The sequence below is a fragment of the Helianthus annuus genome, chromosome 7, assembly GCF_002127325.2.
Source record: "Helianthus annuus cultivar XRQ/B chromosome 7, HanXRQr2.0-SUNRISE, whole genome shotgun sequence".
NCBI classification, from domain to species: domain Eukaryota; kingdom Viridiplantae; phylum Streptophyta; class Magnoliopsida; order Asterales; family Asteraceae; genus Helianthus; species Helianthus annuus.
This window is the reverse complement of record NC_035439.2, coordinates 92,441,001-92,457,687: the sequence shown is the minus strand read 5'-3', so window position 1 is coordinate 92,457,687 and position 16,687 is coordinate 92,441,001. Positions and strand designations below refer to the sequence as shown.

Here is a 16,687-nt window from a genome sequence, read left to right as displayed (position 1 = left end):
CCCGGGACAGACTTAAAATATTGTTTTTATTTTATTTTTATTAATTTAAATGTATTCCGGGCCTATTTCTCGCATACAGGGTGTATTTAGAAGCGTTTAGGGGTTTCTAAAATATTTTAAGGAGGGTTGTTATATCCTGGGTATAACTCCCGAACTATTTAATAATATAAATAATATATTCGTACTAAGTATAGTAACCCAATTCAACTTTTCCCTACGTCACGAGACAGAACCCCAACGTACTAAGTCGGGCAGAGCCTCGACATGTGTTGGTGGGTCCTAAATCAATCGGACAGGGTATTGACTTAGTGATCAGGGGTTAAAACACTTAAAACGGGGCAGGGCTTTATTATTATTATTATTATTATTATTATTATTATTATTATTATTATTATTATTATTATTATTATTATTATTATGGGGTGAAGATAAAAGTAAAACTTAGAAATATGTGCTTGAGAGGAAATGGGAGACAGAAAAAAGCAAGGAGGTGAGCATTTTTCTTTTGAAAGTTGTTTAGGCTATTTATAGTAATTGCTCACTTGCTGCCCACGAAAAGGAAAGGATTCCTTCTAATCCTTGAGGACACGTATACACTCCCTTGATTCCTTCTATCTACCTGCCCACTTTGTATTCAAATATTTAAATTTTCATTGTTATTTTATTATTTAAAAGGTACACGTAATATATATTAATTAAATTAATTAAATGTTAAGTTTTAATTATTTTATTATTTATATATTATAATTAATTTAGCTGCTTCACTTACTTGGCGTGTATAACTTCTAAAATATGACGTTTTATAAAATAATGAATATGTCATTAGAACAAGAATATTCGTATCTATATTTTGAACCAAGTTTCATTAAAAACGGATTAAGTCCAAATATAATGTATTTTTATAATTTAATTATAAAAGGGTTCCTAGGCCCGTCTAGATACTTTATATTTCTAACAGTCAACTTACCCATGATCTATTCATATAATAACTTTATTTTATATTTAAAATTTTGGGAATGTTACATTCATGCTTCCCAATTGTCGCCGGAGGTTAGAGATTTGTCTGTTAACCGGGTTGGAGGTCTTGTGGAAAATGGGGAATTAATCTCGGACTCGGTGATTTTAAACTGGAAAGGTAGGAAATATAAAGTATGGATTTTAGAAGAGCAAAGTGATTGGGTTCCAGATTTTGTCTGGTGGATGAGGTTAGACTAGAGTTAGTCGCCGGGACTGAGGAGGAGAGACCGTCTCAGGTGAACTCGAGGGGGGAGGAGGAAAGTCAGGAAGACGAAGTTGAAAAGTCTTTGATGCATGGGAAAAAGCGGGTGGCGTGGAGGAATTAAATGCGGATGTCGGCCGTCTTAACGGTAATTTTGTTTCCAAGGCATGTGAGCATGGGTACAAGAAAAAACCCTTTAATTTACTAAAGGACAAAGATAAGCACAAGCCCAAACCTGTAAGCCCAGTAAGCAACATTAGGCCTAAAAAACGCTCGAGAAGGGAATTGGAGGATCCAATAGAATTAAATAAGCTTCGGGCCCAGGATAACATTATTTTCAACTATATGTCTAAGGGAGAAAATATAGTGGGCAGAGCACAGACTTTTAACACTGTGCTTGATTTGAATGAGAGGGCGATGTTAGTAGAGGAGGGGAATGACTTCTCCTCAGGGGAAACCCTCGTGGACGATACGTAGGTTAATGGCAAAAATGTGGAGCCGATTCTCGATGAATATGAAGCTACGATAATGATGGGGAACATCATTGGGGTGGAACTCAGAGAACACAACAACTTGGTGAAGGAGACACTGGTTAAAGAAGGCAATAATGAGGTTAGACAATGAATTTTCTTTCGTTAAATGCTAGAGGGATTGGGGGTCCGGCCAAAGAGGGTTAGGTTAGGGATTTTAAGGAGAAGAACAAGGTTGATTTCATTCTTATACAAGAAATGGAACATGAAGATCTTTCCAGTACTAATCTGGCCAATTTTTGGGGAAATCATGATTTTGGTATGGAGAGTGTCGAAGCGTCGGGTCTTTCGGGTGGTTTACTTTGTTTATGGGATAGAGGGATTTTTGATGTGGTTTCTTCGGTGAAGGACAAGAATTTTCTTCTGGTCAATGGGAGACTAAAAGGGTCTCAATATGAAATTAATGTTATAAATGTATATGCCCCTCAAAACGCGGCTGACAAATTGAACCTTTGGAACAAGATAAGAGATACGATGGAAGGTTTTGAAGGGTTATGGGTCATTGTCGGGGACTTCAATGCGGTTAGGTCTCCAGAAGAACGTAGAAACTCCAATTACAAGAACACATGTGCCAAAAACTTTAATGATTTCATTAATACTGCTGGTCTTGTGGAATATAACTTGAACGGTAGAAAGTACACGTGTGTGAGAGATAATGGCAGGAAGTTAAGTAAGTTAGATCGGTTCTTAGTTTGCTCAAAATTAATTTTTAAGTGGCCAGATGCCTGTTTGAGGGGTTTAACGACAAAGTATTCAGATCATTGTCCTTTAGTTTTAACGGTAAATAAGAAAAATTTTGGAGCTAAGCCTTTTAGAATTTTCAGCTCATGGCTTGAGGAACTGGGCTTTCAGGAGTCTGTTGAAAAGGCTGTTAGTCTCTTGGGATGTAGTGATGGGCCTGCGGATATCAGGTTAATGAAAAAATTCACAGTAATCAGAAGTGCTATAAAAGAATGGAGGTCGGAGCATCTGAAAAAAGGGAAATCTTTGCCAAAGCGGAAGAAGAATTAGAGGAATTAGAGGAGCTAATGGAGAACTGTGGTCTGAACGAAAAAGAGGAATGGGCTTATGTGGAAAACAAAAAAGTTGTTCTGAAGTATGAATCGGATAAGCGTGCGGATATGAAACAAAGATCGAGAACGAGATGGGCTCTAGAAGGAGATGAAAACACGAAATTTTTTCACACACATGTTAACATAAGGAGGGCTTCTAATCAGATTCCGGGCATGAACCTGGGAGGCAGATGGTTAACAAATCCTGCAAAGATCAAAAGAGAGGTGATGAGGTTTTTTAGAGATAGATTCAAGGAAGGTGTCCGTGTTAGACCCAATTTGTCGTGTGATGGCATGAAGAAGCTGGCTCAAGATGATAAGGTTTTCTTGATTGAATCGTTCACGATGATGGAAATTAAAGAGGCGGTCAACGATTGTGGTGATGATAAGGCCCCGGGGCCAGACGGTTTGAAAATAAAATTTATTAAGAAGTGGAATCTATTCGAAATTGATTTCAAAAATATAATGGACAAATTCTTTGAAAATGGGAAGATAAACGTTGGGTGTGGAACCTCCTTCATAACGCTAATTCTGAAAATTCATAACGTTGGAGCTGAACAACTGTAACACCTCGAAAATTCATGTCCAATAATATATCGACACGTGTCATGAGCTTTAAACGCGTAAAAGATTACTTTGGAGGGACTAAAGTTGACAAACAAAGAAACTATGTGAATATAGAAGGATTCAAAGTGTCAACAAAGGATAAATATATATTACAATAGCCCTACATGATGTCTATACCCTTAAACGAATAAATCATGGATCATACGAAGCTAATTGTGGAAGAAAGTGAGAGATTACAAACTATAGGGGTTAAATGTGTCAACATGTTTAAAGTATACCTCTGAGTGACCTTTTAGCAAACCCGAAGCTTTGTAACGATAAATTATACTCACTAGAATGTGTGACAAAAATTTCACAAAGTTTCGTTATCGTATGGGAAAGTTATGATAAAATTCGTATACGAGGGGTTAAAAGCGTCAACATTGAAATTTAAGGTTTTACGGGTGATCATAAAGTTAACCGAGAACTTAACGGTGTTTGGTTAAGCCTTGGAGCCCTTAAAAGTCAAGTTAGAGGGCCAAAAGTGCAAGAAATAAGCTTAAAACCACGTTTGGAAGGATCAGGGACCTAAAGTGCAAATAATGAAACTTGTTTGGCTGGTTCTGGGGAGTCAATCCAGGCGCGTAAACCCCCTGGGGATTCTTACGCGGGGCGCCTCAGCATGCTAGTGACAGAAACTTTGGACAGGTGCCTGTTAGAGCTGTGTAACCGACTTTAAACCTTGTTTTTACATACCAGGGGCTGCACCAACAAGTTTTCATGCATAGGGGGCGCTTGTCTTGATCTGGAATCGAGTGTAGACTTGCTTGGCATCATCTAAAGCAATTAAATCCACTATATAAAGACCCATAGTTGCAACATCAAGAACTTGCACATTTGAAAATCATTCAAGGCATTCTCTGGAGGTCTCTGGCCATCAAGCAAGCTTTCTTAAGATCCCTAGTCGTGCTTAGGACTCTTGTAAGTGTCCTTAACCCTTCCTAATTTAGTTTAGCTTAGTTAATTAGCTAAAAGTCAAACCGTCGTAATTAAGGTTTGACTTCGAGATTACTCATAATTTGTCCAGTCAAATCTCGAATTAAAAATACCTATGAGTTGGTAATTATGTGGGTAATAAACCCTTAAAAGGGTACCCTCTGATTCCCACTCTAACTAGGTCAATTGTCGGGTCAAAGTTAATCCCAAAAAGTCAACAGAAAGCTTATTTTCAAATTAAGGCATAATTAGCAATGTAGAAGCCATGCAACCTGTTTTATCATTAAAATAACTTGGTAATTAATGTAAGAACATGCCTAAACATGTTCACCCCGACAATTTTCAGTTTAAGCTCGGTTCGGAACCGAAAATCGCAAAAGTAGACTTTTGCTTTGACTTTCAGTTCTGACCCATTTGAGCATAATTTAGAAATGCCGTAGAGCTTATTTAGGACTAGGTTTCATGTTAGTATAACCCTTTGTGATTATACAACTTGATTCATTAGTTATCCGATTCACATGCATGTTTCCGTTAATTGCTTAAGTGTTGACTATTATGCCCATATGACCTTAAAATGTGATTTTTAAAAATTTAAAAGAGTGGACACCTTAGTTACTGATTTATAAACTTGTCCCTAAAATTTGACATCAGTTTGAGGTCTAGATTAGGAGTTATGCTCATTAGCGTAAATAAGAAGCTTTTTGGTAATTAAATGGCATAATTAGCATATAGCATATCTAAACCCAATTTTTGATATCAAACTTTTTACCTACTGATATAAAATAATATTTTGGGATTTTTGAAGATTTTTATTTATTTTTAGGCTGAGCATAACATAGGGTTCTAAGCTTAATTCGGTTATTGTCGGTTTTGCCCTTTTGGTCTATAAAATGAGTTTTACAAATCCTTTTGATACCAAACCTTTTTCTACTGATCTAATATGATAAATAAAATGTTTTGAGCCTTCTGGAATAATAAAAATATCAGCTTTCCTTTAAAAACCCGGAAATGGCTCCAAATCGCCTTTTTAAGCGTTTTTAACGCATAGTATGTATTAAAACTATTTTAAACATATAGGACTTGATACCTACTGATATTTTTAGTAAATTTATATACTTTAACAGTAAGCAAAAGTTTTAAACTCAGATTTCCAGTTTTGACCTTTTAGGCTTAAGTGAAATTACCAAAATGCCCCTACCGTGCATAGTTTATTTATAAATGATAAATTTCACATATATGTAATACCCTACTGTAATAACTTATTAAATTAAGTATAATTACTGATTAAATCAGACTTGTAACTCAGATTACTGTTTAAACTCTTTTATAACCTTTTAAATGACCAAAATGCCCTTACGGGGCATAGTTTGAGTTTAAAATCATTTTGGGCATAATAGAAGATATCTTACTGATGTCACAACATATTTAAGTCATATTAACTTAGGAAACCTGTATATGACTCTTATGGTTACCCGTTACGCATTATTCGCGTTTGGTTCGGTTTATGTAACTAGTTTGCATAAATTGACCAAAACGGGTCAAACCTAATTATTTTTGTCTCAAAATCCAGAATGTGTTTAGTTTACCCATATTATACAAGTATCCAAACTTGTCGGGTCTAAATCACATTCTATCTCGGTTTTCGCTTAATCATGCGTTTGAACTGTATCTTTCATTAGAACTAACCGGTCTAAGCTTAGGCTAAATTAAAGACCCGTTAGGAATCTAATAGGTTATTATAAACCTTCGTTCCAGAATAGGAGACCCGGTAAAAGCTACGTGCACTTGCTTATTGTGATTATTACTTGCAAAGGTAAATACTTTTAACTTATTTTCCTTTATACGGGCTTGGGGTACGGTATATAAAATACCGCTTGGTCGGGCATTTGACTTTAATCGTTTGGTGGGTAAATATTATCAAGATGACCCGTTTAAAAATTTGGTTTTGTTTGCTTAACGCCTTTGGGGGGTTTAATGACCATGTCCCGGATATCCTTGGCATCATTCATAGAATGGCCACGACATTAGCACACGGGTGTAGGCGTACACCCGTCCGTGCATTTATAATTAATAAGGTATAACTGCCGGTTACGAGAATAACTCGCCGCGGGACTATACCATGTGGTGTGTCTATTAATCTTTAACCCGACATGAACCGGGCAACTGAACGCATAACAAACATTTAATTCTTTTACAAGATTATATACAAGTAATTATCCCAAGTTATAAAAATCTTTTGTGCCACGTGCATTCAAATCAAATTTTAAACAGTTTCAAAATGAGTCAGTTAAATTGTATTTACCAGTGTAAACTGACGTATTTTCCCAAAAAGGCTAAGTGCAGGTACTACTCGTAATAGGCTGGCCTCTCCTTAGCATCAATAAGAGTCTCGCAAGCTTGGATGCATTTAAGTCTGCTGAACCATGTTTTCTTTTCTTCGATCCGCTTGTGGATCTGTTTCAACTACTTGTGATACTTAATATTACAATTTACTCAGTTGAAATAAATCTATCTTTTGCTTCTGCTGTGCATTTAAATTTGTGTTGTTTGACTATGATGATATCAACTACGTCACGATACTCCCCACTGGGCCCACCAATAATACGTGGAGATATCGGGGTGTGACAACAACTATCGGCCTATTAACCTTATTGGTATCATAAGCAAAGTGGTTTCAAAAGGTTTGGCTAATCGTCTTAAAAAGATGATCGGGTCCGTGATTTCAGAGTCCCAATCGGCTTTCATTAAAGGTAACTACATTCTGGAAGGACCGCTTTTAATAAATGAAATCACAAATTGGGGGGAAAAAGACCTAGAAAAAGGTTTTTTCTTAAAGATAGACTTCGAGAAAGCGTATGACAATGTGAATTGGAATTTCTTGATATCCACTATGAACTAAATGGGGTTCCCGGGTAGATGGTGCTCATGGATAAAAGGAATCTTAGAGTCGGCGAGATCCTCAGTATTGGATAATGGGTCATCGACCTTTGAATTTCAGTGTCAAAAAGGTTTGCGTCAGGGGGATCCCATCTCGCCGTTCCTATTTATCATGGTGGTGGAGATGCTTTCTTGCATGATTGACAAAGCGATAAGCGTTGACGCTTTGTCGGGCATCCAAATTTCTAATGGGATGTGTGTTTCTCACTTGTTGTATGTAGACAATGCTATTATACTTGGGGAATTGTTTCCTTCTAATATTAGGAATGTGGTTCGTATTCTCCGTGTTTTTTACATTTGTTCGGGTCTTAAATAAATTTTGGTAAGTCGAATATTTATGCTATCGGTGTACAACTGGGTGAGTTAAACAATATGGTTGCGGCGGTTGGATGTCAAGTGGGTATTTTTCCCTTCAAGTATCTTGGTCTTATGGTGGGGGCTAACATGAATCAGGTGAGTAATCGGAAACCGGTGTACGATATATTTGATGCTCGTCTAACAAAATGGAAGGCGACTTCATTATCTATCGGTGGAAGAATTACTCTAATCAAAGTTGTTTTTGAAAAGCATTGCCAACTATTATTTCTCCTCATATAAGGCGCCAGTTCAAGTGATCAAGGATTTGGAAGTGAAAATGAGGAATTTCCTGTGGGGTGGAGACGATTGGGTAAAAAAGCTTTATTGGGTCGCTTGGGATCGTGTGTCTCTCCCTAAAAAGAACGATGGGCTCGGTTTAAGTAAACTGAAAAAATATAAACATTTCTTTGCTATCCAAGTGAGGGTGGAGGTTCTTAGCTGATACAAAAACAGATTGTGGACCAAAACGACAACAACCTTACAAGCTAATAGAAATGGTGGGGATTTCTTCCGGTTAAAAAGTCTCTCGGTGGTGTTTGGTACAATATTGTGCAAGTGTTAAACAAAACTACGATTGACGGAATTCAATTAAGGCATTTTCAAGGATTCGGTTGGTAATGGAGAAAATACGGCTTTCTGGCTGGACCCCTGGATCTACAACGGGCCGCTTAAAGAGATGTTCCCAAATTTATTTCAGCTCGAAAAGGATAGGATGCAGGGTTAGTGTCTTTTTGAGCAAGATAAACAACCAGTGGTATAACTGGCGGTGGAAGAGGCTGATTTTGGCTGAAGGAGAAGTTAACGAGCTTGCGAATTTATGTTCAATTCGATGCTCATGCAGGTTCAATTAAATCAGAAAAGGATGAGTGGGAGTGGATTGGTGCAGCAGATAAAGACTTTAGCACGAAGGCGGTTAAGAAGCTTCTCGATAATAGCAGGATCAGATCGGACGTGTATGTTCCGGAGGGAGGTAACTCGATTCTGAGTAAATGCAATATCTTCGTATGGAGAGAGAAAATGGGCAAGATTGCTACAATGGACGCGTTAAAAAAGAGAAACATTGGGGACAGTAACACGATATGTGGCCTATGCGAAGAAGGTGAGGAGAGTGTTGATCATTTGTTCACTTCCTGCTATTTTGCTTCTATGTTATGGTCTTTTATCAGTAGTTGGTGCAAGTCTCAGAATATAGTGGTGTTCTCGTTTAAAGACTTAATTGAAGTTCATAATCATTTTGGCTTGAATAGGCAGAAGATAGAGGCTATAAATGGCCTGATTAGGACTGGTTGTTGGGTTATTTGGAGATCGAGAAATGAAGCTAGGTTCAGGAATAAACCGGTCAAATTGGAGGGTATTATTAGTGAGGTTAAAAACCTTGGTTTTTGTGGTATACGTCTAGAAATAATGGAACGTCTATTTCTTGGAGAGATTGGTGTAAATTTGTAATGTTGGTTTGAGGCAGCGTTTGTTTTGATGAAATTTACCTTTCAAAAAAAAAAAAGAAAAAAGAAAAGAACAAAAAGAACAAACTATTAATAAGTGATGACAGACAGAATCGTAAATCGTCTAGTACAAGCATAGCGAACGCAAGAAAAGGCTAGACGAGTTCTAGCAGATGTTTAGATAAAAATTGTCTCAAACACATACTGGAGGGTATGAGGGCTGGCCTTGGCCCGGCGCCGCACCCCCACACCGCCCCCTTAGGCTCGTCCCGGCTTCAGCGTCTCCCCAACGATGTGCTTGACGGGCCCATTTTCAAAATTATAGCCGTTAGAAATAGAAACGGCTACTTTATTAAAAAAAGGGTTTTTTCAATTTAAATAAATACCCCACCTCAATCCATTTTTATATTCAAAATCTCCAACTTCTCCCTTCTCTCATCCATTTTTATAAAAAAATCCATCTTTTTTATAAAATCATGAATCCATTCAACCCAAACAATCCCAACCTGAACAATCCCAACCCGAACCCGAATCAAGCTAACTTTTTTTCGACTCCCGATTACACTCCGACTATCGATCCTCCATGGGTGTCTCCGCAATTTACGTCTTCGGGTTTCCAACAATCACCCAACGCATTCAAACAAATGTCTCAAGTTCAACAAATGCAACATTACCAAGCACTCCAACAAATGATGCAACGCAACTCGTTTGAATCTCTAGCGCAATTCCAATCGCAACCGCCAACATCCCAATCGCAACCCCCGGTTCCACTTGACGATGATGAAGAAGTCATCCCCGAATTGCCACCTCAAAATCTCAAGCCAAAAAAAACAAGGGGAAGGCGGTTGAAACCGTAGTCGAAACCAAAGGCGGTTCGAAACCAAAGGCGAGACCTTGGACAAAACTAGAGGAGGAGCCGCTAGCAATTGCGTGGGTTAAGTCCTCAACTTGCCCGATTGTCGGTATGAACCAAAGTTTATTTCTTTAATTCAAATAAACATAAACGACGACCCGGAATTTGACGAGGAGGTGTTGCCCGTTCACCAGTCAGAACGTCCCCCAGGAAGGGACAAAGCAAAAAAAGAGGCGGCCGGAAAGAGAAAAGGGGGCGGATCGAGCCAAACGTCTTCCGGGGCGGGTTCGAAAATGGACGAGTTGATATCCGAATTCCGTTCGTTCAAAGAGCTCACGACGGAAAAATATAGTTATAAGAAAAAACTTGACGGCCGACTATGCTCAAGCGGAGGATTTTAGGATTATGAGGTTGGATCTCGACTCGGTTCCGGAGGATGAACGCGAGGTTTACCGGAGGAAGAAAGAGGAAGTTAAGAAAAAATGAACGTCGTAGGTTGTTTCGTATTTTTTTAGTCGTATCGTTATTTTTTTTCGCTTTTATGTTTTCCGTTTCTAGGATTAGTAATTTTAATTTTTAGGAAATGTAATTTTTTTTAATGTTATGAAATTGATTTAATTATGTTGTTTTATGTTTTAATTTTATTTAATTTTTAAGAAGTTTTTATCAAGTTAATAAAAAAAAGTAAAAAATTATAAGATACTTGTGTGGGGTAGGCCCATCCTCCAGCCCCTTCAAAATGCTAGGAGGGCCATCCCATGGAGGATGATGATGTGGCGTCCTACGTGGCGGCCCATCCTCATGGAGATGACCCGCCCCATACCCTCTAGTCTTAGAAAAGAGCGATTCTAGTAACCGGAATATTAAATTCGGTTGTAGCTGATCCATTAAATATTATCTTGAATAAAATACGAAAATTAACTAGAATATAAAATTTTATCAAAATAACTACTATTTTAGACTTAGAAAAATAAAAAAGAATCTCAAATAAGAAGACGAAATTACTAAAAAGCTTTAGGTAGTTTCACTAACTAATATTTTAGTAAATATGACACACATTAAGATAAAATGAGTCATTAGAACTAATGACTACCTAATATGACAGTAAAACTAGCTAATATAACAAATTTATATATGGCGCGTGCCCCTTCAAAGATCTATTACGACCATTAAGATCCAGTAAGACACAATAAAATATAATTAAAGGCACGTTAGATCTCAATAAGACATATTAGACTTCACTACAAGAAATCGGAGCAATGGCAGCGATATGTGTCGCCGCTAAAGACCTCCTTTTTCGCCACTAAAACTTTTAGCGGCGATATGTCTCCATTACCGATAACGCCGCTAATACTTGGCCACTAATGCTCGGTAATCGCAGCTACTATGTTGCCACAAATGCTTTGGCCGGAGTTTCGTCTGTAATTCACCAGCTTTATCAACTTTCAAACCAACAAAACACGACTAATTTGTTAGTAAACTTGTTTGAACTTGAAAGTGAAGCAAAACACTACGTATTTTCTCATTAAAACAACATTTACATAACATGATTTCTAAGATAAACACTACATGATTTACATGAGATAAAAACTAGCTAGTGGCCGGAGCTTGACGACGGAGCTTGATGGTGGTGGTGGTGCAGCTTGACAGTGGTCACTGCAAGAAATGGCCACCTTTAGCGGCGACAGCTGTCGCCGCTATTGCCCTCTTTTGTCGCCACTATTAACTTTTACCGGCGACATGTCGCCGCTAAAGGGTCGTCGGTATTGATGGGTCGCTATTGCCCTTTTTGTCGCCGTTATTGATGCTGTCGTCGCTATTGCCCTATAGCCGGAGTTTTGCCTGAAAAAAGATTGTTTCAGTGCTCCAATGTGCCAAAATGTTGGCAATATCAACTGCCTCTGTTCATCAAATATATGCAATCAATACAAAACAAAATACACTCAGCAAATCATATATATAACATATGTTACATAAAGATGTTTTTTACATAAAACTACAAATCTCATATATTTAATCAAACAAATCTCATATATTTATCCATTCAAACATCTGGTGACGATGAAGATGCTCCGGTGAAGATGAATGTGCTCCGGTGATGCTCCGGTGAAGATGAATGTGCTCCGGTGATGCTCCGGTGAAGATGAATGTGCTCCGGTGATGCTCCGGTGAAGATGCTGGTGCTCAGGTGATGCTCCGGTGAAGATGCAGGTGCTCCGGTGATGCTACGTTGAAGATGAAGGTGCTCCGGTGTAGATGCAGGTGTCCGGTTACCAAGGAGAATGCTCCGGTAAAGACGCAGGTGGTCCGGTTACGAAGGAGAATGCTCCGGTGATGCTCCGGTTACGAAGGAGAATGCTCCGGGAAGAAGCATGACGTGTGTTTGTTTTGAAGAGAAGAATGAAATTTTATTTGAAGTTTGAGAAGATGGGGTTGTGCAGGTATTTAGGATTCAAAGAGAAAGGATATGTGTTTGTTTCAGGAGAAGAAGATGACCCTTAGATCATTGCTTAATCAACGGCCAGCAGCAGACCTTGGAGTAGCACACGGATCGGAATCAATAGCGGCGACACTCGGACGCCGGTATTGATCATTGTCGCCGGTAATGCTATGGGTCGCCGGTATTTATCATTGTCGCCGGTATTTCTGGCGCCGCTAATACTGTATGTTTCTTGTAGTGGGTGGCGAAGTGACGGAGCTTGACGGTGGTGCAGCTTGGCAATGGAGGTGGAGCTTGACGATAGTGGTCCAGTGGCGGTGGATCTTAACGATGGTGGTGGTCCGGTGGTGGTAGATTAACGATGGTGGTGGTGGTTTTGGTTGTTGGTGGTGTGTAGTTGAAGGTTGGAGAAGACGGAGTGTGTGTTGTGTATGAGGAGGATAAAGAATGAAGAGGAGAGGTGTGTGTGTGTGTTTGTTTGAGATGGAGAAGAAGAGGAGGATAGATGTCTATCACTGGATCATTACATAATCAATGGCGCCTTTAGAGGTGACGCATGGCATTAGTGGCCACAACTTGTAGTGCTCACAACTTATGCAATCCTTTAAGACCTAGTATGAACTTTCACAACCTATATGTCCCATTAAGAGTTGTAATGACTCTAATGATCCAATATGACAAACTAAGCCATGAATGTCAAGTTTTAAAGTAGTGGTAATATTTGTAATAAGAAGTAGCTGTGGCAAAAAAAAACCAAGCCTGATGGGAGTACACGATGCCTGAAAAATCTGAGACGAGTAATTCAGGTATGTGACTAGGTACGGGATTGAAAAAAGGACTTATTGGTTACGGGACAAGCATGGATTAGATGATACCTGAAGTGGTTACTCAGAACCATATACCCGTTAATGTTTGCCCAAACGATATACCAAAAAAAATCATTTTTTTCCCCTTAGCGATTGTCTGGTAATACTTCATTCAAGTAGCTTATCATTAAGAAAATGTAAATTTCTTTTGATATATGTATTTATAATATTGTTTATATTTTACATGCTATGAAATATATCGACTTGTCTTTTGTGATTTACAAATTCATGAAGCTTATTAAATGTTTCAAACATTTTATGGTTAATAATTTCTATGTAATTTATTATATTTTTTAATTTTTTGTAATTGGTAAAAATATCAAATTATTTAAAAGTTAGAAGGAAACCAAAGATAATCCACATGAAAATCACATGTATTTTTTTTTTCTAACAAAGAAACGGGTAAACATGATACTCGCAGTTATGCCTGATACCTGATAAGTAGTTACCGGACAAATAATTGACGGATATAGGGTCAGGCATGAAACATGGTTTTATGACACGGTTTTATAACTAGGTATGAAATTGAGATTGCAAATACCTGTCCCGTTATCATCCCGAATAAGAATCGGATGTAAAGACAGATGAGATAACCCAAACGTGCATACTTATAATAAACACCTAATTTTAGTGTAATTATGAAATCTTCGCGCGCCCTCAATAGAAATATGATCAAATAGCTAATAAAAGGTTAATTTGGCTACTGATTATTCGACGGTTTATAATTGAACCTCCCTGTTACATCATCATCACAAATTTAGCAACTTTAATGTGAAATTATGCATAAAACTTAAACGTCTAGTCGATCTAGAAAGGGCTAAAATGTAAAACATTGTTGCTATGTTCTTATATATGTAAAATTATCAAATCAAATCTTTGACCCAACTAATCCATAAACTTTGGTTAAACGCCCAACAAATTTTATAGTGTAAGACCACATAAAAACTGAAACCTCCTGGTGAAAGGTGAACCACAAATCAGATATTTTAAATATGTCAAATTCTAGTACTTAGAATGGAACTAACCTGTATGTCAAATTCTAGTACTTAGAATGGAACTAACCTGTGTAGGGGATGGACGTGGCCATTTTGGACCATTTCATCTAATCTTATACATGCAACCCAACATAAAAAAGGTATCAATAAACATGGGTGTAACAACGTTGGTCAAAAGGGCATACGTGGATCAATTAGGTCTTCACTTCAATTCGTAAGCATGAAGCTTTGATAGTGACATGGAGTTCAGTATCTTATCCAATCCCCGGTTAGGATGGTGTAACATCGATTATTATTATGACAAACCACCATACGTGGACCAATTAGATCTTGATGCACATGGAAAAATTCCTTGAAAAAGAACATCATTACTTGTTACTCTAATAAAATCTTGAACGATACCTGAATAAAGTTAAAAGATTTCGTTTTATGACAGATGCGATCTTTAGATGCCAGATGTAAGGCAAAACTAAAGTAACACCTAACCTTTGCAAATTAAAAAAGAAAGTGGCATCTATTATTGATGGGTATAGTTGTGTTGGCCAAACACCAACACATTTCTAGAATTTTATATATTTTATATCTAATAACCAATAATATGCGTTAAGCAAGTATATATAGTGCGCCATAGAGGATAAGCTTACCATAGCAATATAGCAAATAAAGCTTTTCTATACCCATGGCTTCTACTTCGAAATTAAGCATCAAATGCCAAACTAAATCCATTAGCTTACCTTGCAGATCACATCCGATCAGTTTCGGGATTGAAGAACTGCTCAACAAGATCAAAACAACGGCAGTAGAAGCAGCATCTGCGGACACAATCTGCAGTGAGTTATCCCAGCTGTCAAGATTGTACAAATGCATGGATGATCTCCTAACTTCATCAACCACCCAGGTTTTGATGTCTCGTGAACAAAACAAGAATTGGGTCGATGAGTTAGTAGACGAATCGGTGAGATTCTTGGATATTTGTGGAAGCATAAGTGATATGTTGTCAGAAATCAAAGGGCATAATAGAGAACTTCTTTCTGCTTTACGGAGGAGAAAGGGGGAGATGAGCTTTGAAAACTGCATGGAGAAATACAATTGCTTCAGAAAGAAAATGAAAAAAGATGTTAAAATGTTGATTGGAAGTTTGAAGCAAGTTGATAACATGATCAACGGTGGTGGTGGTGGTTCAGTGGTGGTTGATTCAGATAACCACCAGCTCGTGGCAGTGATCAGGACAGTAATAGGAGTTTCCGAAGTGACCATTTTGGTTTTTGAATCTTTGTTGATGTTCTTCTGTGTACCAGTTTCCAAAACACACAGATGGTCACTTGTGGTGTCAAAGTTCTTGCACAAAGGGATTGTGGCATGTGAAGATCAACAAGAAAATGGGATCGGGAATGAATTCGAAAGAATGGATGCTGCGTTGACAAGATTATGTAAATACGGAGTTTCGAGTGAAATGAGGAATGTGCAGATTGCGCAATGTAGGTTGGATAGATTAGGAGCTCAGATTGAATGCATGGAGGGTGGATTAGATAGCATTTTTAGGTGTTTGGTTCGGACCAGAGTTTCACTTCTTAATATCATATCCCAGTAACAATCAAGTCATCTGTTTATAAGTTGCTTAATGGTCTTGCATAAGCATCAAAACTTTAGCTGATGTGCTTTGGACACTTTTCTCAAAAACACATGTACAATGTTGACCAGAATTTGTTTATGCAAGTATAGATGTATAGAAGTTTAGATCGGTTTTGATAGATCCTTAGTGTGATCCCATTAAAGCTTATTTAAAGCTTGTTTTAAACGAGTTCTAGGCTTCCAACTGTAAAGAAAATCTCACTCAATTTATTGTTATTAGAAATAAGTGAACCAGTTCAACAATTCTTAAGTGATAAATCTTTCATATTGAAGACCCAATAGAACTCCATAGATTACAGAGGCCCAATTAAATTGATGATGAGGTGATCCAAGAGTTACAGGACTCTTATTTGGATCAGTTGGACAAGCGGAAACGGGGCAGAAAATGTCCCAACTTTAAATGAACATAGCTTCGGTTAGGTTGGAGTTATAGGACTCCTGACCAGTGGGCGAAAGATCTCAACGAGCTAGATCATTTGCAAACAGCTGAACATTGGTTGCCAATTTGACCCCAAAATCCTTGATTAAAAGCTCAGATTTGGTCTGATGACGTGGGTACTCGGAGATCCCAGTCAGCAAAGTCAAAGTCAACGGCAATCGTAAAAATAAAATAAATAGCGCTAAGCACAAGCAAGAAGCTGGAAGTCAGAAGCTGAAAGCTCCTGACCAGGAGTTGAGCTGATACACCCATAGCTGATGACAGGAAAGTAAAGTTACTGTACAACCTTGAGACTTGAATTGAATGAGTCAAAGTGAAAAGACAAACCTCTATAAAGCATAAAGGTGTCCTCAAGACACACAAAACCTGAAACATACCCAAAG

The 16,687-nt window shown here is 38.0% G+C and overlaps 3 protein-coding genes across 3 annotated transcripts; all 3 read left to right on the top strand.

Moving 5' to 3' along the window:
- The first annotated feature begins 1,947 nt into the window (after window positions 1–1,947).
- LOC110866671 lies at window positions 1,948–2,760 on the top strand. Its single transcript, XM_022115815.1, has one exon. The coding sequence runs from the start codon at window positions 1,948–1,950 to the stop codon at window positions 2,758–2,760; it is 813 nt and encodes a 270-aa protein (XP_021971507.1).
- A 4,482-nt stretch (window positions 2,761–7,242) lies between these two features.
- LOC110866670 lies at window positions 7,243–9,083 on the top strand. The gene is made up of 4 exons (XM_022115814.1): window positions 7,243–7,551; window positions 7,608–7,733; window positions 7,879–8,017; window positions 8,479–9,083. The coding sequence occupies exons 1-4, from the start codon at window positions 7,243–7,245 to the stop codon at window positions 9,081–9,083; spliced, it is 1,179 nt and encodes a 392-aa protein (XP_021971506.1).
- A 5,812-nt stretch (window positions 9,084–14,895) lies between these two features.
- Window positions 14,896–15,965, top strand: LOC110866320. Its single transcript, XM_022115517.2, has one exon. The coding sequence runs from the start codon at window positions 14,913–14,915 to the stop codon at window positions 15,822–15,824; it is 912 nt and encodes a 303-aa protein (XP_021971209.1). The 5' UTR covers window positions 14,896–14,912; the 3' UTR covers window positions 15,825–15,965.
- The last annotated feature ends 722 nt before the right edge of the window (window positions 15,966–16,687 follow it).

What these genes read in the sequence shown, in the direction of transcription:
- LOC110866320 (XM_022115517.2), top strand. Translation starts at nt 14,913, where the DNA reads ATGGCTTCTACTTCGAAATTAAGCATCAAATGCCAAACTAAATCCATT.
- LOC110866670 (XM_022115814.1), top strand. Translation starts at nt 7,243, where the DNA reads ATGGGGTTCCCGGGTAGATGGTGCTCATGGATAAAAGGAATCTTAGAG. An exon ending in CTTCTAATATTAGGAATGTG is followed by an intron (nt 7,552 to 7,607) that starts GTTCGTATTCTC and finishes AATTTTGGTAAG; the next exon opens with TCGAATATTTATGCTATCGG. An exon ending in GAACGATGGGCTCGGTTTAA is followed by an intron (nt 8,018 to 8,478) that starts GTAAACTGAAAA and finishes ATGCTCATGCAG; the next exon opens with GTTCAATTAAATCAGAAAAG.
- LOC110866671 (XM_022115815.1), top strand. Translation starts at nt 1,948, where the DNA reads ATGGAACATGAAGATCTTTCCAGTACTAATCTGGCCAATTTTTGGGGA.